This window comes from Culex pipiens, chromosome 2, assembly GCF_016801865.2.
Source record: "Culex pipiens pallens isolate TS chromosome 2, TS_CPP_V2, whole genome shotgun sequence".
Lineage (NCBI taxonomy): Eukaryota > Metazoa > Arthropoda > Insecta > Diptera > Culicidae > Culex > Culex pipiens.
The window spans coordinates 130,812,073-130,838,302 of NC_068938.1; the positions used below are offsets into that span (position 1 = coordinate 130,812,073).

The 26,230-nt window shown below is 34.8% G+C and overlaps 2 protein-coding genes across 2 annotated transcripts in view; one reads left to right on the forward strand and one right to left on the reverse strand.

Moving 5' to 3' along the window:
• Positions 1-358: 358 nt before the first annotated feature.
• Positions 359-17,871, forward strand: LOC120415320 (lysozyme-like). The gene is made up of 4 exons (XM_039576803.2): positions 359-515; positions 9,842-10,018; positions 17,179-17,252; positions 17,556-17,871. The coding sequence occupies exons 1-4, from the start codon at positions 443-445 to the stop codon at positions 17,700-17,702; spliced, it is 471 nt and encodes a 156-aa protein (XP_039432737.1). The 5' UTR covers positions 359-442; the 3' UTR covers positions 17,703-17,871.
• Positions 17,872-24,116: 6,245 nt separating this feature from the next.
• Positions 24,117-26,230, reverse strand: part of LOC120415278 (myotubularin-related protein DDB_G0290005) — a 144,067-nt gene continuing 141,953 nt past the window's right edge. The window contains exons 5-6 of the mRNA XM_039576749.2: positions 25,310-25,786; positions 24,117-25,217 (exon numbers count right to left, since the gene is read on the reverse strand). Of these exons, the coding sequence (XP_039432683.1) occupies positions 25,092-25,217; positions 25,310-25,786 (603 nt within the window). The 3' untranslated portion in view covers positions 24,117-25,091. The remainder of the gene's footprint in view (positions 25,218-25,309; positions 25,787-26,230) is intronic.

Here is a 26,230-nt window from a genome sequence, read left to right on the forward strand (position 1 = left end):
GACAACAAAGCTTATCAAGGACATTTCATAAATGTTGTTGCTAGTGGGAACTGGGTAGAATTAAAATACTGAAGTCTGTATCCGAGATGTGTTTGACTAAAACCGAGCAGTTGATTGGTACAGGGATCTCCTGTTTTCGACCTGGAAGAACCTCCAATCAACCAAGACATTTACGAACATCCTATACCGCTGTCGATGACGTCATAGCTGCCCCGCGCATCAGTAACTTATTTATTGTGTATATATATTTATTATGAATCACACTCGCGCCTAGAACCGTGCCCGAACGTACAGAGACAGGTTTCCTGCTTACGCCAGCGATCGTCCCCGAGTCAGTCGCGAAGATCACGTCAGACAGAACGGTTGCGGATCACCAAACAGTGCTCGAGTTCGAATCCCAGTGAGGTGTGAAAAAAACGAAGAAAAAACAGATTAGAACACCATGAAGTGGCTCGTTTGTTTTGCCGGCATTTTGGTCGTTCTTATCGCGGTGAACGCCGATGTGTCCCATATTGGTAAGTGTACCGATCGATCGATCGTAGCAACCGTTGTGCTGCACTGATTTTTCGAATTTGGGGATTTCCAGCTGCATGGCATGCTTGGATGATCGTGGGTTTAAGTAGAAGGAAAAAAGATCCCCAAAGTGAAGGCCAAGGTGGGGTGAAAGGACGCAATGTTGTTCTACAAGTTTCGTTGGATTGGTTTGTTGCCCACGGCGAATACTTAACGGTTCAAAGCAGCTGGAGATTTTTAGTTCCGGCTTCTTGCGAAGGCATGATGATCAACAGATTTTAGTATGACGATGAGTTAGACGATACTATTAGAAGGTATGGGAACTTGTTTCAGGTTTCCAGCAATAATAGATGAAGCTTAAAACAGTAGAGAGCTTTTGAAAGGTGTGTCTCCCTAAGGGAATAAATATCAGAAAGCCAGAGCTAATTAAATATAATACATTCCCTGGCTGAACACGTGAAGGGTTGGTGATATAATATTTCATTCATCATTTGCGGTTCATTCATTGAGGTTTATCTCTGTCACGAATCGTGTGATTTACATATACGTTGCTGAGAAAGAAAGGAAATTACCTGAGTAAATATCATCGCTTAATTCAGTCGTTTGTTTGATTATTCTCAACCTTCTACAGCCTGATGCCGGTCGAGATTTTCAAATTCTAAGCTCCTAAGTGCTTGAAAACTGCTGACTACTGAACGTGAACATAAAAATATTTGGCTGAAAATAAAATAAAAATACAAAAAGTTTAATAAGGGACCATCCAGAAACCACGTGGACACCCTGGGAGGGGGGGGGGGGGGTGTAAGCCGATTGTCCACGCTCCATACAAAAAAGATTTTTTTTTGTATAGACAATTGTCCACGAAGGGGGGTGGGGGGTCGGAGATTTCCAAAAAAGTGTCCACGTGGTTTATGGATGGTCCCTAATGTTGGCAAAATGATAATGATTTATCAAAAGTCGAGTTATAACGGTCATGCCAACCCGGTTTGACCCGTTTCCTGTTCTCCTCAATTTAAAAATATTAACATAACGGACACGTTCCACGAGGATTAAAATTCTAGTGAGGATTATTGTTTGTCCCGACATATTTGTGTGTTGTTTTTTGCTTCTTCAGAAGTAAACCAGCACGATTCAAAAGCTCTCGAAAAGCAATAAGAAAACAGGATTATCACCACCGTTCTCGATTATTTATCGCTGACTGAAGTGGGCATCTCATGCAAATCGAAGCTGATTGATTGTCAACGAGAGGATTGATGGATCAATAAGAAGGAGTGCAATAAAATGGCTCTGTCAAGTCTCGTTAACTGGACAAAGCAAATAACAATAAGTTGATGAATCTTAACTTGTTTTATTCCATCCCTTTTTGTGATTTGTGCATTCAAATTGTTATAAAAAACTTTATAGAATTGTACATTTGGAGCCTAACATTTCATTAGGGCACATAACTTTTGTAAACAATAGTGTATCCCTTTCACTCAAATGACAGTTTACATAAGGTGTGAAAGGGACACACTCTTGTTTAAAAAAATGAAATGGCAAGCACGATTGAAAATTCATTTGAATGATTGAAAATTCATTTAAAAGAAAATGTAGTTTTTTTTATTCATTCCATTGATTTGCATTAAAAGCTAGCTAGGTTATTTTATCTGAAGTTATTTATAATAACCTCTAAGCTTTAAGTATGTTTGTGGAAAGATTCAAATATTATTGAGCTTACTGGAACTATACTTATTTTAATAAGGGTGTACCCCATTTGGCATAATGGACAATTGGCATAACGGGTTTTCAAGAAGGACGTTTGGCATAATGGACGTTTGGCATAATTGGTCCAAGACATCAGGGACGTTTGGCATAATGGACATTTGGCATAATGGGCGTTTGGCATAACTCGTTCAAAAATTATCAAGGACGTTTGGCATAATGGACATTTGGCATAATGGACATTTGGCATAATGGACATTTGGCATAATGGACGTTTGGTATAATTATTGCTAGCTTTTTTTGTTTTGTTGAATTAGTATAAATTTTTTGTAAAGATTAATAACTTATAGCTTTTTTCCTATTTTCTAAACAGATAGTTTTACTTTAAAAGTTTTATAATGCATTTTTTCATAAAATTATTTAAAATTATTTTTTAGAAAGTGTCTTTATAAAACTAAGATTTTTTTCCTTTTGAAATAGCAGCAAATTTTTTGTAATATTTTTTTCTTTCTTTTATTTTAAATTCAACTAACATAGAGATGTTTGCCAGTCTTTAAATATTTTGCAATAAAGATTTTACACTATTTTCCCTTTTCCCTCCTTTTTTGAATTCAACCTGAAGAATGTATGTACATTTGCTCTTCTTTAAAGAAATGCAATTAATATTTTTAAAGCAATTTTCTCTTCTTTAATTTTAAAACTAAAAGAAGGTAAAATCTCTCAAAAGATGTGCAGTTTTTGTTTTTTTTTTTTAATATTTTGCAATTATTGTCTTCTTTAATATTCAACCTTAATAAGGGATGTTCATTTTTCATTCTTTAAATATTTGACAAGAAGTTGTTATGAAATTTTCCCTTCTTTTATTTTAAATTCAACTTTTAGAAGGGAAAATCTCATAAAAAATACGTTTTGAATACTTGACAATTGCCTTTGTTTATGAAATTTTCCCTTCTTTTATATAAAATTAAACTTATAGAAGGAAAAGTCTCTTTAAAGATTCACATTTTGCCACTCTTCAAATGTTTGACAATCGCATTATTTTTATGTTTTTCACCAACCTCTATTCAAAAAATCAATTTAATTAGCAATTAATTTTTTAAACAATTTTCTCTTCTTTAAGATTAGTTTTAAATAAATACAAGAAGGGAAAATTGCATACACAACTTTATTGCAAAAAATAAAGCAACAGAGAAAAAATGTGCAAAAATGATAGAAATGTTTAAAGAGAACATCTATAAGAGAATTTCCCTTCTTAAGTTGTATATGAAATATGGGAAAATTTCATAAAACAACTAAATTGCAAAATATTTAATGAAAAGTAAAATCTGAATCTGCAAAACAATTAATTTCATGAATTAATTAAAACAGTAAATCTTCAACATGGGTCATACATCGACATCTGACTACTCTTGTGTCACCAAGCTGTTGTGGCCAAGGCAGTTTAGTTATTGAGTTATTCTATTAAAGGTCCTTGGTTCAATTCCCGTAGACAACACTTTTTGTTTTGAAGGATGAACTTTTTCTTGAAATGGACTCGAGGGCATAATTCTCTCGGTCATCTAGAACTGTGTTCTCTGTATCTGTAAATCTTACCGCTACTCTCGTGTCGGACGAGTGCTGCCCAGTTCTGGGTGTTCTTTAGATTGAATTCGAAAAAAGGGAAAAATGTGGATTTATTTAGAGATTTTTCCTTCTTCAAGTTAAATTATGATCAAAAGAAGGGAAAATTGCATTATAACAGCTCAATTGTCGAAAATTTGAAGAGGTTTTTTCATCATTAAGTTGAATTTCATATAAAAGGGAAAATTTTATTCAAAAAATATTATTGCTAATTATATTGAAAGGGGAAAATGTAAAGCTAACAAGAGATATTTCTTCTTTAAACTTAATTTTCAATAAAAATATCAAAATTTCATTAAAAAAATTATTGTGAATTATTCAAAAAGGAAACAATTTGCTATTGGGAAAAAAATAAAGAGATACCTAGTTTTTCCAAAAAACTAATAGTAATCTCTGAAAGTTGTATAAAAAAAGGCAAATAAACAATACATTTTCATTCGTGAAAATGAGAAGTACTTATAAAATAAAACAAAAATAAAATCTAGTAATAATTATGCCCAACGTCCACTATACCAAACGTCCTAGATGGTTTTTGAACGAGTTATGCCAAACGTCCATTATGCCAAATGTCCATTATGCCAAACGTCCTTGATAGTTTTTGAACGAGTTATGCCAAACGTCCATTATGCCAAATGTCCATTATGCCAAACGTCCCTGATGTATTGGACCAATTAAGCCAAACGTCCATTATGCCAACCGTCCTTCATGAAAACCCGTTATGCCAAATGTCCATTATGCCAAATGGGGTACACCCTTTTAATAAACAGATTTACGATCCTAAAATAAGCTAAACATCCACCAAATGAATTTTTGAAAGGCTTGAACAAAAACATGGAATTGCCTAGACTTTAGTTTAATGTATTTTTTGATGTTTTTTCTTTTTTTATTTATTTGATTAGGTAAATATTAAATTCACTTTTTCGCATTTTTTACTCATAGAATTCATATTTTAACCTTTTTTTTTTGTTTGATTGCCATAAGTCCAATGCGACCATTTATTTGATCTATTGTCGACCTGCTGATCTATTTTTAGATCTGCAGAGGCTGCCAATTTGCTGTTCTTGGGCATTTGGGGAACAAAGCACACGCGCTATTGTTGAGCAAGTGTGTTGATCTGTCCACACGCCGTAACATTTTTCCTTTCCTCTGTGCTGTTGTACTTTCCATATGTGTCGCTAGAACTGAAGTGCACTTTTTTATTACGCTACTTAGGGTGTGTTCCCAGTGAAATCCCAAAAGCCCGGGACTCTTGCTAAGCAGTTTTTTTTTTGTCCCTCCAAGCACATTTTGCGGTTGGGCCCAGCGCACTCCGCAGATGCAAATATACAGAGCACAGCCGGTCCTCGAAACATGTGAAAAGTACGAGGAAAGGTGGTGCCAAGCCATGTGGGTTTCAAACCACGACCTTCCGTTTATCAATATTTTAACCTTAGCTATATCCGAAAATATTTGTGGTAAAGAACAATTCCAGCCCAAAACAGGATTTTTTTTAGGTACTTTTTTCTCGACCCTCTCCGATTTGAATGACACTTTGTAGACATGTTATCCTAGGATTATCTAAACCGTTTTTGTGTATATGGAGACAAGTTCACTCGATAATGACAATTGAGAAGGGCGTAAGTGTTTTAAATATTTTTGTAATTCGAAATTTAAATATTTCTGTACCGTCAGTGGGGGTGACTATCGGTCAAAAAACGATACATTTCTCGTAATTTCTTAGTAAAAAAAAACAATTTAAATAACATCGAAAATCTTTCAATGTAGATTTGTTTCCAAAATATGGTGGGTTTTGATGAATACTACCTTAAATGCTAATAGTTTGAAAATTGGCCCAATCTCACCCCTTAGAGGGGGTGACATTGCGTCAAATGATACTAAAATGATGCTCAAATACAACTATTTGATAAAAACAAGTCATCCAACAGTGTTTCTTGTTAGAGGGAATCGTATTGACATGCTACAATGTTTGAAGTGGAGATTTTCAAACATTTGGGTAGTTTTAGAACAATTCCAACAAAAATATTAGAAAAATGATTTTTCGAAGGTCATTTTTGGCCAAAAACGTACCTCAACTTTAGACAGCTGCCAAAATAACAGGATTTGTTCTAGGAACGAGATTTTTTTCAGCGAAGTCATCTTAACCCTCTCCCGCCCATGGTTACTCCAGATCACCAAAACTTTGAACTCAAATATCTCGGAATTGACACAACTTTTCATGGTGCTTTAAGTTGCAGGTGTTCATGTAGAATGTATACTAACATCTCCCCAAACTTCATCAAATTTGGTCAAGCACAAGCAAAGTTACAGTGTGAAATGTAAACAAAAACGGGTCAATTTTAGGGAAATAAATAAGACCTGTTTTCGAAAGCCCGTAAAAATAACCAAACACAAAATTTTATGAAACAAAAACTGTTTTGCTATCATTTGAACCTTGGACAAGAACCCCTGTGAATAAAATTGTGAGTTTGGACCGATTTTAAGTGTTTTTCAACCTTATTCATTTGGTGCACCAGAGCACCACCTAGACATATGAGCAACTAAATATTCAGGAGCAGTTTTTTCTAAATTACAGAAAAAGCTTATTTTTATCAAAACAAAAGTTTATAATCGTTTTGACTATTCATAAGCAAGACAAAACATTGTTATTAGACGGATAGTTTTATTATTTTCCTCATTTTTCATGAAAATGGTTGTTTGTGGGTTTTGAATTAGCCAATCAAAGAAAACAGAAAATGCAGAGATTTTAGAATTTGTAGTTAATACTTCAGAAATATGGTCTTACAGCAAAGAATAAGTAGTTTTTAACACATTTCGAAGCGTTTTCAAACAAATGAACCAATAGATTTGAAGAAAACGAGATTTTGTGGTTTAAAAAAAAGTTGCTCATCTTCCTGGTGGTGCTCTGGTGCACCACTTCAAATTCTACTTTTTTGCCCCAATTCGATGTTTGTGGGCCAAAGTAAAGTCTTTCCTGCATTATTGTACCAAAATTATCTAATCTAATCTAATCTAAACTAACACAAACGCAGCCAGTCCGATGAAAGCATGCTGGAAAGTCTTGTGATTAGATTACGCCCCAAGCACTTTTCTTGTCATTATTAATAATTACAGTACATCCGAGAACACCCGAAAATGTATTGCAAAAATTAAAGCGGCCAGCCCTACTACGTTGTGTTTACCACAGAGAGGATTCTGAGAACGGATCACATTTCACAGAATCTACAGGGAGGAAGCGTGGACATACCGTACCAAACGCTCCTGTTTACAGTTTCATATGTGTTTTGTAAAATGTGTTAAGTGTAAAGTATAGTGTGGTTATATAATCAAATAAATTTAATAATGCAATATAATTATCATTTAATAAAATCCCTTCACCTATATATAATAACCACGCACCCAAGCACACAAACAGCGACACAAAAGAAATGAAAATGAGCATGCAAAAACAAGACAACGCGTCCCCGTGGTCAGCGCACTAATCCTGCATTATTGTACCAAAATTAAGCCATTTACTATTTATACGATAAGCAAACAGCTCTGGGCGTTAGAGGGTTAAGATGTCCCCTACACAACCCTTTTAACAGAATTCAGTTTCATTGAGAATAACATGAGAAATGGTAAAATCCGTAAAAAATCACTTTGACCCAATCTCACCCCCCAGACCCAATGTCACCCCCACTGACGGTACGTCAAAGCCGTTGCATCGTATCAAAAAGTGGTCAAAGACAAACTTGTAGGAAATTTGACGGGCTTTCCGGAAAAATACACTGGAAGAAAAAAAACACGCAACTTTTATGAGATTTTTTGGATTTTTAAGTTAAAAAGTCAAATTTGAAGGTGAGCCCACGATTTTTTTGTCGTTCAAAATTTTTGTGAAAATAGCCTAAGCTGTTACAAAAAGACTCACGAAAAATGCAGGATGGAGCAATTTACCTAAAAAAAATACAATAAATCATTTACTGAAACTGTTTTTTTGAAAAGTGCTCTGAACGTCAAAATATTCAAAAACCGAATACGCGAGTCGATTCTCCAGACAATTTCACATAAAAGTTTCCATATTGACCTTTGTCCTAAGTCCAATCCTTGTGAAGTTACAGCGGCTTTAAAAATAAAAATGTTGAAAAAAATAGGTTTTTTTGATGGTTTTTGACAATTTCTATGTATCTATATGTAGATATTTTTACCGGAAAGCTCGTCAAATTTCCTACAAGTTTGTCTTTGACCACTTTTTGATACGAATTTAAACGTTCAGAAATATTTAAATTTCGAATTACAAAAATATTTCAAACACTTACGCCCTTCTCAAATATCATTATCGAGTGAACTTGTCTCCATATGCACAAAAAATGAAATCGGAGAGGGTCCGGTACAACCGATTCCCTATTTGGCATGGAATTGCTCTAAATAGATGAACACTATTTTGAAAACTAGGAAAAAGTTTTTTTTTAATTAATCCTGAGAATGGCGGAAAACAATCAATGGTGCACTTTTTCAGTACTTTCTGTTCGCAATTTAAGTCCCATAAGACCCCTTTCAAAAATGACTTGTGACAATGACAAGCAAAAAATCATACGCTTCTAAATTTAAATGAGAATAACCGTAAAATCAACAGAAAACAATTTAAAATGCAATCATTTTAAGCATTACTACACTAGTTTTACTTAGATAAAAATGAATAAAATGATTTTAAGTCAAATGTTCCGGTGTGTTTTGCTTTTCAAAACCCCTTTTGTTGTGAAATATTGAAAAAATAGCAGTATTTTAATTTTTTTTTATTTTCGCCCCCCCATCCTCTAGATTTAGGCCATAGTCGAGTGACATTAACTTTAAAAATATATTTGACCAATTTTTGATTAAAGTCACTTTTATAAAATAAACAACAACATTTAAAAATAACATTTAATCATTCAAGTAATCCGTATGTGGAGCAAAGGTGCGCACTGTGCGGGGCAAAGTGATTTTTCAGTTAATTTTTGTGTAAAAGTTAACTTTTCATCATGTTTTCAATTGGGGGTTGTTTTATATCCCAAATGAAGATAATTTTATGGTATAGTTACTATTTTAAACTAAGTAGTACACTAAAACCCCGGTTTACGCTCAGGCGTTACGCTTTGTATTTCGTCGATTTCTCTGGAACGACGCAATATTTTTGCAAACTTTTTAAAGCGATTTATACGTCTTGTGAAGATCTACAAATTGCTGTCAAAAGAATGTAAAAACATTACACTGTTTTCGAGAAATCAACCAAACAAAAAGCGTAACGCCTGTGCGTAAACGGGGGTTTTAGTGTACCTATAAAAGTTTCATTTTTAGGGTTAAAAACCTTCCTACTTTCGCATAAGTTATATTGTTTGGTCTATTTTGGCAGAAATACTATTCTCTTTGTGATTTTGAATCAATACCACCAGAAATAAAAGTTTTCCAATGTGTTTGATTTTTTTCATACAAAAGTGTATGGAAATTTTAGTGCGTACTTTTGGCCCGCAAATTTTTTTTTAGGAAAAATGATGGTAAAAAATAAGAAGAAGAGGAATTTCAAAATTTCTTTAAGGGTTAGCAAGATAATTGGCTAAACACTTTTAAAAAGGTTTCAAAGATTTCGTGAACCTGAAGTTTTGTAAACCTTATTTTGTAAACATCAAATATTAGATCAAAATGGCCCAAAAGTGACATTTCCCAATAACTTTAACAAACTTCAATTTTTTCACTTTATTTTTGTAAATACATAAAATTGACCCCAATACAAGTCCAAAACCCAAATATGAACGTTTTAGGTTGAAACTAAGTATTTAAAATGCTGGTGCGCACCTTTGCCCCGTACTACTCTATTCGAATATTTGGCTTCTTTACTTATTACGAGTCGTTAACAAAAGTTTAAATAAATAAAACAAATTAAAAATCGCGCACTAAATTTGCCACTCTGCTTACTCTGTTTTGTGAAATCAGATTTTTTCATAAAAAAAGCTTAAAAAACTTTTTATTTCTTCTCCCAATCTTTTTCTCGCAGTCCAGGAGAACCCGGTGACGGAGGTGTGCCTGCGGTGCATCTGCGAGGCGTCCAGCGACTGTGACCCGACGGTTCGTTGTACCGGCGAGGTGTGCGGCATGTTCCGGATCACGTGGGCGTACTGGTCCGACGCGGGCAAACCGGTCCTGCAGGGCGATTCCCCGGACTCCCAGAGTGGTAAGGAATTGATGGGATGGTGGAACCCGCTAATAATAATAATAACGATAAATAATATTTAATCCTATGGTCGCCGGAATGGTGCTTCGGTGCCTCGTCCATAAAAGGGGACACGATGACAAGTGGTGTTTTATTGAACATTTATTGTGCCGGCGTGGTGTGCTAATTGGTATACGTTCTCGTGGTAGAGAAGCAATGTGTAACAAAGTTTTGCTTAAATGATGGCCTGACTGGCGGTGGGTAATGTTCAATAAGTATAAATCAGAAAAGCAAACAATTATTATCCTGTTAGTTGGCTTTCTATATTGGGTTGCAGAGTAGCAGCAGCATCACATGCGATTGATCGGCAGTTCGTGATGTGTTGTGAATTGCACGTTTTTACGATCGATAATTGGTACTTAATATTCAAACGATTTAAACTTGTTAGCAGCATTTTATTGATATTACATGGATCTATGTCAGTAGTATAACGGTTTATGGGAATCGATTAGAGAAAGGTGTTCCCACAATATTGTTCAGCTTCAAATGATTTGTTTGATATAATAAGGGAAATGAGGGGCAACGTAACACATAAAGTATAGCAAAAAAAGACTTTTTGGTGGGCAATCAGGGGCTTGTTCCGATACGTGTACTGAGCCCAAATACCAAATATGAGCTTGATTGGACGTAACAGTAACTTTGCCACAGGGTGGGGCAACATGGGGTAACATCCTCAGAAATTTGTTCTAAAATTGCTCAGGGAGTGTCCATAACCGACGAAATTTTCAAAACGCTCATATTGTTGCCGCACCTTCCTTGAGCATCTGGGCACGCTAGTGCGCTTTGCACTTAAATTTCAAATGGGAAAACAATATCATTGCGGTTTAAATCCTATTTAAGGGGTTACATACATGTAGAAAATCACAAAATTTCATATTACTGAAAATTTATTAAATCAACTTAAAAGATGATTTTCAAACACTCCTGAAAGTTTCATGAAGGTATTTCATGATTAAACTGAGTTAGAGACAATTTAAACTCAGAGTTTTGCCATGCGCAAAGCAAACTGTCTAACTTTCTGAGCGTTTTTCTCTGAACACCAAGTTAATTAAGAGCGAGTTTTTCACCGATGTGAAACAGGTCGTATCGAGGTGCTCCGATTTGGATGAAACTTTCAGGGTTTGTTTGTCTATACATGAGATGAACTCATGCCAAATATGAGCCCTCTACGACAAAGGGAAGTGGGGTAAAACGGGCATTGAAGTTTGAGGTCCAAAAAACATGAAAAATCTTAAAATTGCTCGCATTTCCGTAAAACTTCATCAATTCCAACTCTCTTAGATGCATTCGAATGGTCTTTTGAAGCCCTTCAAAATGTGCTATAGACATCCAGGATTGGTTTTACTTTTTCTCATAGCTTTTGCAAATTACTGTTAAAAATGGATTTTTTTAAAACCTTAATAACTTTTCAGAACAGCCTCCAACACCCATACTCCCATAGGTCAAAAGTTAGGGAATTTCATGGACTATAAGCCTACGGTATTAACTTTTTGGCCAATCGCAGTTTTTCTCATAGTTTGACGATTTTTCTAGAACAAACATTTTACAACGTTAGTTTTTGCCCTGTAGGCCGCCATAGCGGCATTTTTTGGTCTCAATTTTGTCATATTCGGAATCCTCGGACAATTTCACGTAAGTTAAAAGTATTGGAGTTGTAAATTTGATTGGAAAAATTGCCGTTTAGAATGAATTAAAATATTTTTTAACAATTTGTTGGATTGGGGGTAAAACAGGTTTTCGCCTACTTGATACAGCATTTGACGTATTGGTCATAGGGTTAATAAGATCTTTTTCTTTTTTCAAAAATGTTTTATTTATTGCGCATTTTGCACTTTACTAGAGTCTTGCGCAATTATTTTCATCACAGTATTTTTTCATCACAGTGATTTTTCTTCACAGTGATGACGAAGATATCCGTTGCTATGGCAGGCTGTTTATTTATTTATTTTTGGAAGCTCAGAATGCTCGTCCAGCCCAGAGAAAGTGTTTCGGACCGTCAACGAATTGTTCCGACTGTGAAATCGTGGTCGTCGGTGCCGGGATGCAGCGGTGTTGCGCATCTTGGCCTACGGTGGATCTTGGCAGTCAAAAAATGGCTGATGGCAGTTGTTGCTGCTCCGGGCAGGATTCCGCTGCCGGATGTCGAGCGGGCGTAGCAGGACTTCCGCGCGGCTAGGCGTCTTTCCTCAGTGACGGTATCGGCCAGCCCTGCACCTGGCTGATCCGGTTAAACCGAGAGGGGAACTTCCTTAACGATGATTCGTTAAGTTTGTTCGATGCAGGCAATGACCACTGCGCACTCGCAGGCCTGAACCGACCAAAAACCGTGGGTTGCGGAGGTCCTGCGGATCATTTACTTCCGCCGGGACACTTTCTCTTCCGGAATGCAGAGCGTGACCATTACGAAAACGGGACTGACACTGGACACTCGACTAACCACACGGACGCCTGAATGGCAAAAGACCCCGATCTTTGGAATCGGTGATAAAATTCCACATCTCTCTCCTAATCTTTTCCAGAGGGAAACTCCACCATTTTCCAATCCCACCCATTTTTGATGCAGTCTCGACGCAGCGCTGTCGAGCCTGTCTTAATTGCAGCGGTACGCAAACCCCTTCGCTGCTAGTGTATGGTGTAATGTTGTTGATGAGGAATTAAGTTAAAAAGTAAAGGTCAAGAACTGTGACCAACGGTTACAAGATGGCCGATATAATTATGCCCTCGTGCTCATTAGAAAAAATAACCCGTAAAAAACCCAAAGGTGTCAACTACAAGAATCGATCCAAGAACCTTTAACAGACCATCTCAATGACTTAACTGCCTCGGCCACCACAGCTTGATGACTAGATTGTGGTCAGAAGTCGATGTATTGCACTTGTTTTGTTTTGATGGTGTGATGAAAATTCGGTTTGCCAACTGTGATGAAAATTATCCCGCAGCACTCTAGCGCGGTGCAAAGTGCGCAAAGTTGACAGTTCTCAGTCCTGCAAAGCAGTGTGATGAAAAAATCTAGGCCTAGCACGATTGACACAAAACTCTAGAAATTGCTGCAAGGCGCAATAATTATTTTTAAAAGAAATATTACAACTCCAATACTTCTAACTAACGTGAAATTGTCCGAGAATTCCGAATATGACAAAATTGAGACCAAAAAGTGCCGTCTTCTCGGTCTACAGGGCAAAAACTAACGTTGTAAAATGTTTGTTCTAAAAAAACCGTAAAACTATGAGAAAAACTGCGATTGGCCAAAAAGTTAATACCGTAGGCTTATAGTCCATGAAATTCCCTAACTTTTGACCTATGGGAGTATGGGTGTTGGAGGCTGTTGGGAAAAGTTATTAAGGTTTTAAAAAAATCCATTTTTAACAGTAATTTGTAAAAGCTATGAGAAAAAGTAAAACCAATCCTGGATGTCTATAGCACATTTTGAAGGGCTTCAAAAGACCATTCGAATGCATCTAAGAGAGTTGGAATTGATGAAGTTTTACGGAAATGCGAGCAATTTTAAGATTTTTCATGTTTTTTGGACCTCAAACTTCAATGCCCGTTTTACCCCACTTCCCTTTGTCGTAGAGGGCTCATATTTGGCATGAGTTCATCTCATGTATAGACAAACAAACCCTGAAAGTTTCATCCAAATCGGAGCACCTCGATACGACCTCTAGAACAAACCGAGCAGAATCTACAAATACTGCCTCTTAACGGGTGCCACGATATCTCGAGATGGGACAGACCAAATTGGCTGAAATTTTGAGTGAAGACTCCCAAGACATATTCCATGTGCATGACGAAGCCCGATTTTGAAATTTTGAATTTTCAAAAAATACAAAAATCAAAAACTGGCGATTTTTTATATGAAAAACAGAAAAATATTTTTATCTTTTTTTTAAATAAACTTTTTGAAAATCGGCCTTCGTCATGCACACGAGACCGGTTTAACGAGTCTTCACCAAAATTTTGAGCCGATTTGGTCGAAGCAATGTTGAGATATCGTGGCACCCGTTTTTTGAAACTGCTAACTTCAAATAGCTATATCTCGGCAAAGCTACAACCAAATGTCTTCAAATTTGTTTTGTTAATAGATGAAAAGTAATATTTTAATGCCCTGAAAACAGATTTTAAAAAAAGTTTAAGTGTGTGCTCAAACCCACCTCTGACATTTTTGCCGATTTACATGTATGTAACCCCTTAACAAAATAAAATGCAAAGCGACAGCTTTTGTAACGTCTAATCAAGCTCATATTTGGGATTTGGGCTCAGAACGCGCATCGGAACAAGCTCCTGATTGGCCACCTAAAAGTAATTTTTGTTACATCCTAATACATACCAACTCAATTTAAAAAAATTGAGCAAATGTTGATCAAAATACAAGCTTGATTTTCTCGGAGCTTGCTAAACAAATTTTGACGACATGTTAAGCATACTTTCAGAGATTCTTAAAATAAATTTCCGTCTATTTTTGCGTTTATTTCAAACATGAACTTTCTTTTTACTTTTAAAAGGAACAAGATTGTTCAGGATTTAGTTCTGTAAGGTTTATAACTTTTAATATGAATATGGTTTTCAAAACAAGTTTTTTTTTACAATTTTTAAAGTCCTTCATACGTAAGCAGTTCTCAAGAAAATAAACAAAAGGTTACTGTGGGTGTTTGCATTCTTCCAAACATTTAAATTAAATTTACACATAAAAATCAAAACCACACATAAAAAGATGTAAATTTACACATTTTCAGAGTTAATATTACTTCAAAATCTGTGAACTTTCACAAATGTTATACTATCGTTTTTTTTACTGTGTAACAAACCTGTAACAAACAGAAAGGAAAGGAGTAATTCAGCTGCGTGTAAAAGGCCTGGGTGTAAAATATTTTTTTCATTATTTTATGAAATTCTATGTAATACAACACTACACTACATTTCTGGTAGTTTTTTTTAAATAGTCGCAGTTTTTCATTTTTTTAAAATAAGAGCACATGATATATTTTTGAAAAGCTGGGAAAATTCTCTATATTTTGCTTTTTTGAACTTTGTTGATACGACCCTCAGTTGCTGAGATATTGCCATGCAAAGGTTTAAAAACATGAAAATTGATGATTTCCAAGTCTCACCCAAACAACCCACCATTTTCTAACGTCGATATCTCGGCAACTAATGGTCCGATTTACAATGTTAAAATATGAAACATTCGTGAAATTTTCCGATCTCTTCGAAAACAATATTTTAAAAAAAATAAATCAAGACTAACATTTCAAAAGGGCCAAATATTCAATATGTGCACTTATTTTGAAAAATGAAAAACTGCGACTATTTTGAAAAAAGTTACCTAAAAATGGCTATAACTTGAAAACGGTGCACTTTATCAAAATCCACTACAGTACTTTTTGATTGCAAATTTGCTTTTACATCGAAAAATGAAGTTGACAAATTTTTACGACCGATATTTCGATTTTTTTAAAATCAGTATTGATTAAAAAATTCATAACTCGGCCAAAGACTTTTTGCACAACCTGGAAATTTCTGTAAAGTTGGCATTTGATGTCCTCTAAAACATATAAAAAAAATGAAAAAAAAAAATGAAAAATAGTGTTTTTTGTAAATCAAGTTATAGTGACAAAAAGTTGAATAAAAAATCGCCAAAATTATTTTTACCGTGTATCATTTTTTTCATTGTGGTCCATAGACACCAAATTGATCAAAAATTCCTTCAAAAGATACAGATTTTTGAATTTTCCTACATCATTTTTGTATGAACAGCTGCCAAATTTGTATGGTAAATTATATGGACAAACTAATGATGCAAAATGGCTTCTTTGGGTATACCAAAGGCACCAAAAAAGTTTCAGTCGGATTAAAAAATACAAAAAAATCGAATGACCGAAATCTGACAGAACTGCTCAGTAACAAAATAATGTACCGTAAAACGGGGTGACTTTGATAGCCGGGGTGACTTTGATAGGTTTGCGATTTTTCCGCAAAATGAAGAGTACAATCAAAATACGTAAGGAATGGTTCAGAAACATACTGACCGTGGTAGAGAAGTGTTCAAAGTACCTCAAGAAGAACTTTTCATAAATTTTTGAAAAGTTTATAAAGTTAGTTAACTATAGTTAAGAAAATGTTGATGGAAGTCATTATTTAAAACTTTTCAAAGGGTCATGATTTTCTCAATGAACATGATTTTTAATCTGAAAACGAAATGCATTTTCGGATTCTTTGGACAATTTTCCACTAGGAGAAGGTTAAATAAGTTTGTAAATAATAAATAATATGTGTTTTTGAAACACAATAAAAAAAAATCTCCAAATTTATAGGCAATTTCAGTTGAACAAATTTCATGTAAAATTTGAAAACTTGTGATTCGTGCTTCGAATTCAGTATAAAATGCAATATAAATCAATAATTTTATAAACAAAACTAGTTTTAACAAATTTTTGGCAAAATTTCGACTTTTTAGCAATTTTACCTAAAATTTATATGTATTTTGCTAAAAAGCTTATAAACATAGTTAACTTAAAATATACATTGATTTTTTTCTTACAAACTATATCAGCTACTTTAGTGATGATACATTTAACGTACAAATAAAGTTTGAACATCTTAAATGTGATTTTAACAAGAAAAACTATGACTATCAAAGTCACCCCGGAATTAAAACTACGAATTTTAAACGTAACTATTTTTCTAAACACTATTAAAAATTTTTTTTTTCCAAAATAGTGCATGGACTTTGTGTGGCCTACCCCAGTACATGTTTTAAAAATAATAATCTTGAGAAAAACATTACCTGTTGGAAAATATTCCAAAAACAAATTGAAATCCTATCAAAGCCACCCCGGTTCACGGTAATATCAAATCGGGAAATATTGACAGATCAGTGTCAGAAAAATATGTTTAGTATGAAATTTCACCTTTTTTTTTCTCTGTGTGGGATATAGTTCGAACGTTGTTCATAAATGTATTTTTTTTTTGAAATTTATTGCTTGAGAGTTTTGGAGGTTTGCAAACTTTATTTGGGAAAAAAATAAAAAAAATCACTCATAGAGGAAAAAATGGGTTGTTTAAATAAATTTAATAATTCATTCCACAATTTATTAAACTCCATTTTTATCTCTTTATTACAGCTTACGCCAACTGCGCCAACGATCCGCAGTGTGCGGCTGCCACGGTGCAAGGTTACATGAGGAAGTTCGGCCAGGTAAGAGCGAAAAGAGTACAGTGTATTTAACGCAAATCATACCGTCCATTATTCACGGCGAAACACTCCTTATCCCAACCCATGACCCCCAACGTGATTGGCTGGCCTTGACCGCCACACACCGGTTGTTGAGGCAGATCTCTGCAGTCCGGAGATGAAAGAAGTTGTTTGGTTAAGGGTGTGCTCAGAATTTTGTGGCGTTGTGCGTTTAAGTAGATTTGCTGAGTAGGACTTTTAGATCTCTTTTGATATATTTTTTTTAATTTTTCCATCTGAAAAATAACAAACTTAACTTTTTTGCAGGACTGCAACGGCGATGGCATCATCGACTGCTTGGATCACGCGGCAATCCACAAGCTGGGAGGTTACGGCTGCAAGAACCAGGTCCCCATTCAGTACCAGAGCAAGATCGACCAGTGCATCCACCATGCGGCGGGAACGCAAATTTAAGCCTACTCGGATCGTAATGACATGCTGCGATCCAGTTTTTAAAAGTAATCACTGTTTTTTTTACTTTGCTGCAAGTCTCCTCCGGCAATTTTTCTTCATTTCTTCGATCAGCCTGAAACGTATACGCGCCATTTATTTATTTTTATTTAAATAAACTTCTCATTTCGGACTTTTGCTGAGTTTTTCTTTTTGTAGTTCTGGAAAAGAAATGCTGCCGTAATTATTTTTAAATGTTTATTTTATCATTGCTAAACACTCTCAGTTAGTAATTTGCATTAATCACGATATATACGAATGGATTGCTAACACTTTCTTGTGGTTTCTATCTGGTTTTGTGTTTATTTCGGCTTTTTTTCTTTCTTTAAATTCTAGTCTATGTTTTTTTTTTGTAAGAAACATTCAACAATTGCTAACATCGTCGCCAGTCTCTCCTAAATTGATTAAACAAATGTAAAAACTTTGCGTAAAGCGATCCCGAAGATCATTTTCTGTTCGTTTTTTTTGTTATCAAAGAGCTGTATTTGGTTGTTCTGCGGCACGGCAGGAATGTTCAAAATTATGACTTTTTTTCATTTCGTTTTTTGGTATGGTAACTATCGTTCCGAGTTTCGGGATGATTTGTAAGTAAGTTTTTAAAATTTGTGTATTTTTTTAAATAGTTTAAAACCGTTTTGTTGCTAGGTAGGGTTCTGTTCTGTTCTGGATTAGTGCACCATTTTTGTTTGTTTGTCTTTCGATTTGCTTGGTTAGGTTTTTATTCTAGAGAGGGAGGTAATGGACTTTAATGTTTTCTGTATGCTTTTGAATTGACCAGATGAGGTGGACACAGTCATGTTCAGGCCATCAACATAATCTAATATGTAACATCCTCTTGTTTATAAATGAAATTATGTTGGTGAGTGTATGTTACGCTATCGCTCAAGAACAATCTTACGCAAAAATGATTTGAGACGCTACTTTTTAAAATTCATAAAATAAAAGCAAAACTTGAAATTTTTTCAATATCTTTGAAATCATGAAATTATTATTTTTCCAAAGTTTAACGCCTTTTTTCAAATCTGTTACCTTCTAAATTTTGAACAATTTAAATTCATCACAGTGTTTACATTTTTAGTGGTGAGTTTCCCACTAGTCAAAACGATCGTTGAATCAATGCAACGTCTGATTGCAACTAGATTGACAACAGAAATTATTGGTCATATTATGATATAATTGTTTAACCATTACCGTCTGTTTGTCTGTTTCACTACCGACACAAAAAGTAATGATTTAGATGTAAAATACTAAATAGTTTGAAACATAAGATTTTGTATCATTGGAATTCAATTAAGCTTTAATTTTTGAAAAATAAGTCAAATGATGATATTTATTAAAAAGTTTAAAAATTTGAAAATGCTGTGTTTTTGAAAATAGATTTTTTTTGGGTTGTGAGACAACCGGTCAAAAGTAAAAAAAATAGTAAAAGTCTTTATCCAAAAATAATTTCAAATAATTAATTATTAATTTTGTATAATTTTTGTGAGTTCAAAACTAAACAGTTCTTTTGAGTTTTTTTTACATATTACATCCCGCACGCACTTTCTTATACCTATAGCATATGCTGTCACAAACTCCAGACCCAGCAAATAAAAACTAAATTTAATATTTCAAGCACAACCAAATTTTAAAGCAAAAAGTATCCTTGTCTTAGTTTTTGATGAGTTTTTCCATACTTTCAAATATTAGTAGATCTTTGAAATTATTAAAGAAAAACGTTACTTAATCCACCTTTAGGTGGTTGGCGTCTTCCTCGCATTCATAAAGTAAATACACTAAAGTACTTATAACTATTGATAGGGTTGTCAGATCTTTAATCTTTTGTACTCGTTGGAAAGGTCTATTGATTACCTATCCAACGATGGGTCGCATGATTGATCCGGACAACTTTCTCATCAAAATGTTTGAGATCCGGCCTCAAAAAAGTGTATAAATAACACTTAAGTGTTCATAACTTTTGATGAGGTTGTCAAATCTTCAATCTTTTAGATGCGTTGGAAAGGTCTTTTTACCTTTCTAACAATATGTAGCATGACGGGGTTTCTTACAAAAACCACCCTTTAACATTCTTTAGAAGTTTAGCTAAAATCTTTTTTTAGCATAACTTTTGAAGTATTTTGCTAAACTTCATAATATTAACTAGGGTCTTGTGGGACCCCAAGACGGGTCGAATGAGACCAAAACGGTCCAAAGCGGCTAAGCCAGTCCGGAGATAATCGTTTGCATATTTTTCGGTGCACGGACTTAAAGACATACACACGCACAGACATTTGTTCAGAATTTGATTCTGAGTCGATAGGTATACGTGAAAGTGGGTCTACGAGGTCGAATAAAGAAGTTCATTTTTCGAGTGATTTTATAGCCTTTCCTCATTGAGGTGAGGAAGGCAAAAACCCTTGATTTTTTATTTTAAAATTGTCAAACTAACAAACCCAATCATGTACTGCAAAATTACTTTGTGACATTACTTAAGGAATAATTAAAAAAAATAGTTTCCCTAGTTTTGAGGATACCAAAATGTCTGTAATAAAAATTTGGCTGAGAAAAGCTCTGATTGATGTGCACTGTTAAGTGATAAAACATATATCTCTGAAAAGCTTTCTTAAATTGTTGTGAAAACCGGCCTGAAAATGACTGATAAACATGACTTTAACTTGATTCTCTATCTTCAATTGGTAGAAATTTCACATAGTTGGTTTGGCATCTTACTTTGACATTCGCACTGTTTAGTTATTGGTTGAAAATAGTTTGAGTTTAAAGAGTTTATATGGCTTTTTTCCCCGGGATTATAAACAGTTTATTGCTCACTTGGGACGTGATTTATTATTTCTTCGGACACAACGTTACGAATGCTTTTCTACGCCTCTTACCTAAGCCCGAGGCTGGAACTTCCTCCAAACTGCACTTTGCACTACTCTGTTTGGTATGGAGGTATGTTTTTTTTCATAATTCAACTAGTGAACAAAATTTGTCGATACTCTAACAATTGAGTATCGAAATTTTCTGTTCACGTAGTCTTTGATATTGGTTAAGAAACGCTCTATTATTCTACTCTTCCACATTTAAGCACTTTTGCTCTCTACGATTATTGCTGACAAACTTCATAACATATGCTTCCAATTTACAATATGATACAGATTTGAGCTTTTAGCTCAGATTTGCGGCTGACTTTAGTTTTAACGACACACACAACTACGTTCAACATTTTTACTCCTCAAAGGGATTCATTTTTTTTTATCACAGTGAGCTCGTCATTTTCTTCAATTTCGTCGCACATTTCCCTCACCGCGTGGGTACCCTTATTTGCTGACGAGATGCCTGCATCTAGGCGCAATCGATTGGAGTTCGATTTGTTGCAACGTTCAAATTTTTATGCATTACTTCAGGGTGGTTTTTCTACAATCTATTCAGTTTGAACGCGCGATTTATGTACTACAGTTGAAGGAAATCGATATTTTGTGTTTAGTGATTTAGCACAGCATTTAGAAATAGTTGAAATTAATTATACATGATATTAATAATGTGAAAAAATTAAAAAAGAAAATCAGTTTAACAAAATTGAGTAAGTACATTGAATAAATAGAAATAGTCGGAGTTTCGAAATTATGCAAATACAAAGAAAAAGAAAGTTTTAACAAATTACTTCCATACTCGAAATTTATAATTTATTGACTAATTGGTCAATTATAGTGTGTAACGACATTTAAAAAAGTATGTTAGACTTTTTTTTTTCTTTTCTTCAAAGATACGTATAGTATCAAGTATATTTTTTGTAAGAAACCTAACACAATTGAAACACCATTGATTTACATTGATTTTAACTAACTCTTAAAAAATTTCAATGTAATTAATCAATTCTGTGTTCTATAAAACTACAAATGAAAGAATGTAAATGTAAATATAATCGAATCGAAGGACAATAGTTAAAAGAAAATAGCTTAATAAAAAAAGGCAGAATCCTTAATAGTAAAAAGTTTTTTTTTTAAATAAATGACAAATAAATAAGTGAAAGAAATAAGGTTGAAGAACAATACAAATAAGTAGATGCAAAAGTTTGATTACACAAAGGATCAAAAGACAAAAGATCTAACCGTAGAAAGTTGAAACACAAATGGTTCACAGGAGAAAGAAAGAAAGCAAAATTGTTCATAATCAAAAAGATTTAAAGACAATAGGTCAAATGATAACAGTTCGAGAGACGAAAAACAACATGTGAAAAGACAAAAGTTTCAAAATCAAATGAAAATCCAAAGCGTATTTGCTGTCTTGAGTATAGTTGTAGGCAGCGATGGAAGAATCTTCATCAAAAAAAAATCTTTTGACGCTCATCAAAAGAAAAAAAAAATGGGAATGAACATGACTCTCCTCTCTCCCGCACGAGAGATCGGTATAATGAAGCCAGAAAAATCATCAATGGATTATTTGGTAGAGTACCGATTTCACTTACACTTGCAGGTGTAACGTCACACGTCGAAAAATGGCTTGTCACTTTTCGTAGATGAACAATATGGGTATGCAAACAAAACGAAATAAATTGATTTAAAGTGGTGCTAACAATAAAAATCACAAAAAATCTTCAACAGATTGTTTTTTCCATCCCCGGTTGTAGGTAATGAAGGACAAACAGTACATTTTGTTTGAAGTACCGTCAACTGGGGTAAATCGGGATACATGGGGCGAATTGGGACAGCATGTAGACTGTAGTCCCGATTCACCCCAGATGACGGTACCTAATTAAAGAACAATAAAATCTTAATTAAATAATCCAAAGTTTTAACTAGAAATAAATTAAAAATAATCAAAAACAAGCCTTACATATCAAAAGGCCAAAATTTAAGTTTTTTGGCCGTTTTGATATTTTTGGCTTGATGTTTTTTAACATTGAAAATCGTACCAATAGTTTCCGAGATATCATTGAAAAATCAAGGTTGATTGGAAAACTAATTGGACAGCTGCCAAAATTGTATAGAGACTTCTACGGACAAACCAGTGATGCCAAATGCTTTCTTTGATCATCGGAATGCACCCCAAAAAGAGCGGTCATTTAAAAAAACAAATATATTAAATTTCCGGTTTTCTTCGGGATTGCTAAATATGTCAAAAGCCAAAAGCTAAATGGTTGAAAACTAAAGATCGTAAAACTATAGGTTGAAAGACTAAAGAGTGAAAAACAAAAATTACAGTTACAAACGATTGAAAGAATTAACGCGAAGATTTCCACCATTGCCATTCTTTTTCGTTCAAAGATATAAATTTTGCGTCGCTATCAATATTTTGACAAAATTCCTTCAACAAGTTGTTTATAATATTGCCCTACACATGCTAATTCCTTTTGGTAACGATTATCCCATTCCTTGCAAAGTTATGGAAATCGTCATTAGTCAATGATTGCCAACTAGGACGTCAATGATTGCTCTACAAAATTATATAAATTTTGAAACACATTTAATTTAGACCAAAAATTCTTTCAGTGGCTTCAAGAAGGCAACAACCGGCACATCCTGATTCATTTTGGTGCAGAAATTCGTTAAATTTAATGAGATACAGAGCATTTTAGAGTGATGATCAATTTTCTTCGAAAATGATCAACGGCTTCACCTTAAGATCAAAAGGAAAGGGGCTTAAAAAATCAAAAATCGAAGGGCAAATAGAACAAAAGAAGTGTTCGGAATTATAGAAGTTCAATAGACAGAAGGTCGAGTAACAAAGGGCCGAAAGACAAAACTTCAAATCGTCGCCGTCGTGCTAACTTGTCGTACGTGCATTTTTGGCCACATTGAACGCCATTTTGTGCAGCTCACACCTTTTGACCTTCACAGATCCCCAAAATTCGATTTCAATCCTGAGATATTCAACGAAATCCGAAAAAAAACTTCATGCATTGTTGTCGCTCTTCATATGAAAGAAGTTTCAATATTGGCACTCCCTGAAAACTAATGTAATTGCGACAACCGGCCAAAGGGATTTCAGGTCAGAACGCGTTTGACGCTCGTACAAGTTAGACTACCGTAAACATTTGTAATTATAACTCGGAACTCCAGCAACCAACTGCAACCAAACCTCGGAACAATGCACATAATGGTTAGCCAATTAAAACATGTTTGTTATTGTTTACATTGCGTGCTTTCGTTTTTGTTTATTCAAGTTCAAACATTAAAACGCATTTTTTTTCGGAACGCCAAAATGGCTGGTGCGACAAGATAGCACGACGACGTTGAATTGAGAATAGTTCAAAAGGTAGAAAAACAATAGAAGGACATAAACTTGAGAAACAAAATTTAAAACAAAAATGTGGAAAGTCTAAAGTTTGGAAAACTTATATTGAAAGGCAAAGACAAAAGACAATAAAAAATAAAATAAAAACAAAAGTTTGAAAAACGAAGCAATAGTTTTACACTTTGATTTTATTAACTTGGTTTAAGCTAGTTTTAAAAATGAGAGTGAAATCATAGGATTCTTTGCTATAATTGAATTGTTAAAACACAATTATTGAACTAAAATTGTATTACACAGTAATCAAAAACCACCCAAATGCCTTAACCCTATGCTTAGAATAAGTGATTGATGTGCGTTTTGATGTGATCACTTTTTGTTTTGGTTTTAGACGAACTCAATTTTGTAACAGTTTCGATTAAGATTAGAATTCTTTTCAAGAATTTGCGAGAAATCATCGACATTTCTATGTACAGAAAGCATAATTTGAAACTTCTTCTCGTATCTAGGTGGGAAGGGGGATGAACGGTACGCATGGCTTGGAAGTTAAAATAAGATTTTTTTTATTTAATTTTATTTAAAAATACATCTCTACAAAATAAGATCGATCTAAAAACCAGAGTGGAAGTTCTGTGGGGGGAATATTAGTTGACTTTTTTCCAAATCGTAATTGTGTTGTTCCGTGTGCACACACGGTAATTGGCCACATTGAATAGTAGTTTAGTGAAGAAGTACTTCAAAATAAATACATATTTTGAGTTTGGAACCACTTGCAGTGGAAGTTCACCATTTTGTTTTCGAAAGGAAGCTGGTATGATTGATATGTTGTTCTTAATTAGAATGCCACGTGTTTGTTTAATTTTGAAAGCAATCATCAGCATTAGTAATTTGTTTGAATATTTAAATTTTGAAAAGGAACTTTGCACAAATTACTAACACTGACAAGCTCTTCTAATCGTAATTTGCTCATTCTACTCTATCAATTAACTTTAGAATGTTTTTGTTGTGTTTTCTCATAATTTAACCTTACCATGTCTAATTATTTGCACACTGGCGTATTGAATGGAGTTTTGGTAATTTCTACGATGGAGTCGCCAGTGTCTACGTTCGCGCCAGAAAGTGCCTCCATCGGGGAAGGTCCTATTTCCGGCTGCCACCCTCGTTGGCCAGCAGCGATTCCTTGGCTTCCTGCTTGACGCGTTTCTTCTCCTCCTTGGCGAGCATCTTGGCGAGCTTTTCCTCCTCCTTGGCGATGCGTTTTTCCTCCTGGGAAAATAGTTCAAAGGTTACTTTACTCAAATTTAGTTTCAAAGACTACAACGCCCGATCAAGCGCCCAACCCTCCTCCCACTCCTTACCTTCCTCGCGTCCTTTTCCGCCTTGATTTTGTGCTTTTCCTCCTTCTTCTTCCGCTCGATCGTTTCGTTCTTCTTATTGTCGTATTTTTCGTCCTGTTTGACGTTATTGTTGCTGGTGTGATTATTGCCTTTGCTGTCGCTAAAACTACTCTTACTCTTGGAGAGGCCGGCACCACCGGAAGTGGAAGCAACGGCGGACGAGCCAGCCGAGAGCACACGTGCCTTGGGCGGAGTCCCAACTGCGGTGATGAGTGAGGTCGTGACTGGTTTGCCGGTGGCCATGTTGGTTTTGTTGATCGGAGACTTGCAGGCCGTCGGAGCGATCTTACCGTTGAGGCCCAGCTTCGAGGGGCCCGGTTTGGCACTACTGCTTTTTTCGATGCTCAGCAGAGGTATCGACTCGACCACTTCTTCCTTGGCGTTCTTGCTGCCGGCAGGTTTGCCGGGTTGGGTGTAGTATCTGTGGAAGAAGTTGAAATGTTTTGTTTAGGTAGAAATTGTTTCTCAGTTTTCTCAACAAATAATTTCAAATAAACTTAAAAATAACAAAAAATATACAGAAATGCGTTTCTGATCAATTTCAATGGAATGTAGGGAAGAGTAGTCATCAATGAGATACGGGGAACAATGATAAAATGGCTCTCACAAATCGTAGTTTTAACCAATCAGGTTTATATTTGAAGAAAGGTGTGTCTACTGGATACACTTCTGCCATAAGAGTGACTTCAGATACGGAAGCTCCCTTGCTAAGCAATTTCTAAATGATTGGTTCTTTAGTTGGTTCTGGATTTTTCTGGAAATTTTCAGCAAAACTAATATTTCTTCAAATTTATTTCTTCATTTCGGATAGCATAAAGGTGGGCCAAAATGTCCTGTCATTAAATTTGATCATTTTTTTTTTCAAAATCATTGGCAATCTTT

What these genes read in the sequence shown, in the direction of transcription:
- LOC120415320 (XM_039576803.2), top strand. Translation starts at nt 443, where the DNA reads ATGAAGTGGCTCGTTTGTTTTGCCGGCATTTTGGTCGTTCTTATCGCG. An exon ending in CGCCGATGTGTCCCATATTG is followed by an intron (nt 516 to 9,841) that starts GTAAGTGTACCG and finishes TTTTTCTCGCAG; the next exon opens with TCCAGGAGAACCCGGTGACG. An exon ending in TTCCCCGGACTCCCAGAGTG is followed by an intron (nt 10,019 to 17,178) that starts GTAAGGAATTGA and finishes TCTTTATTACAG; the next exon opens with CTTACGCCAACTGCGCCAAC.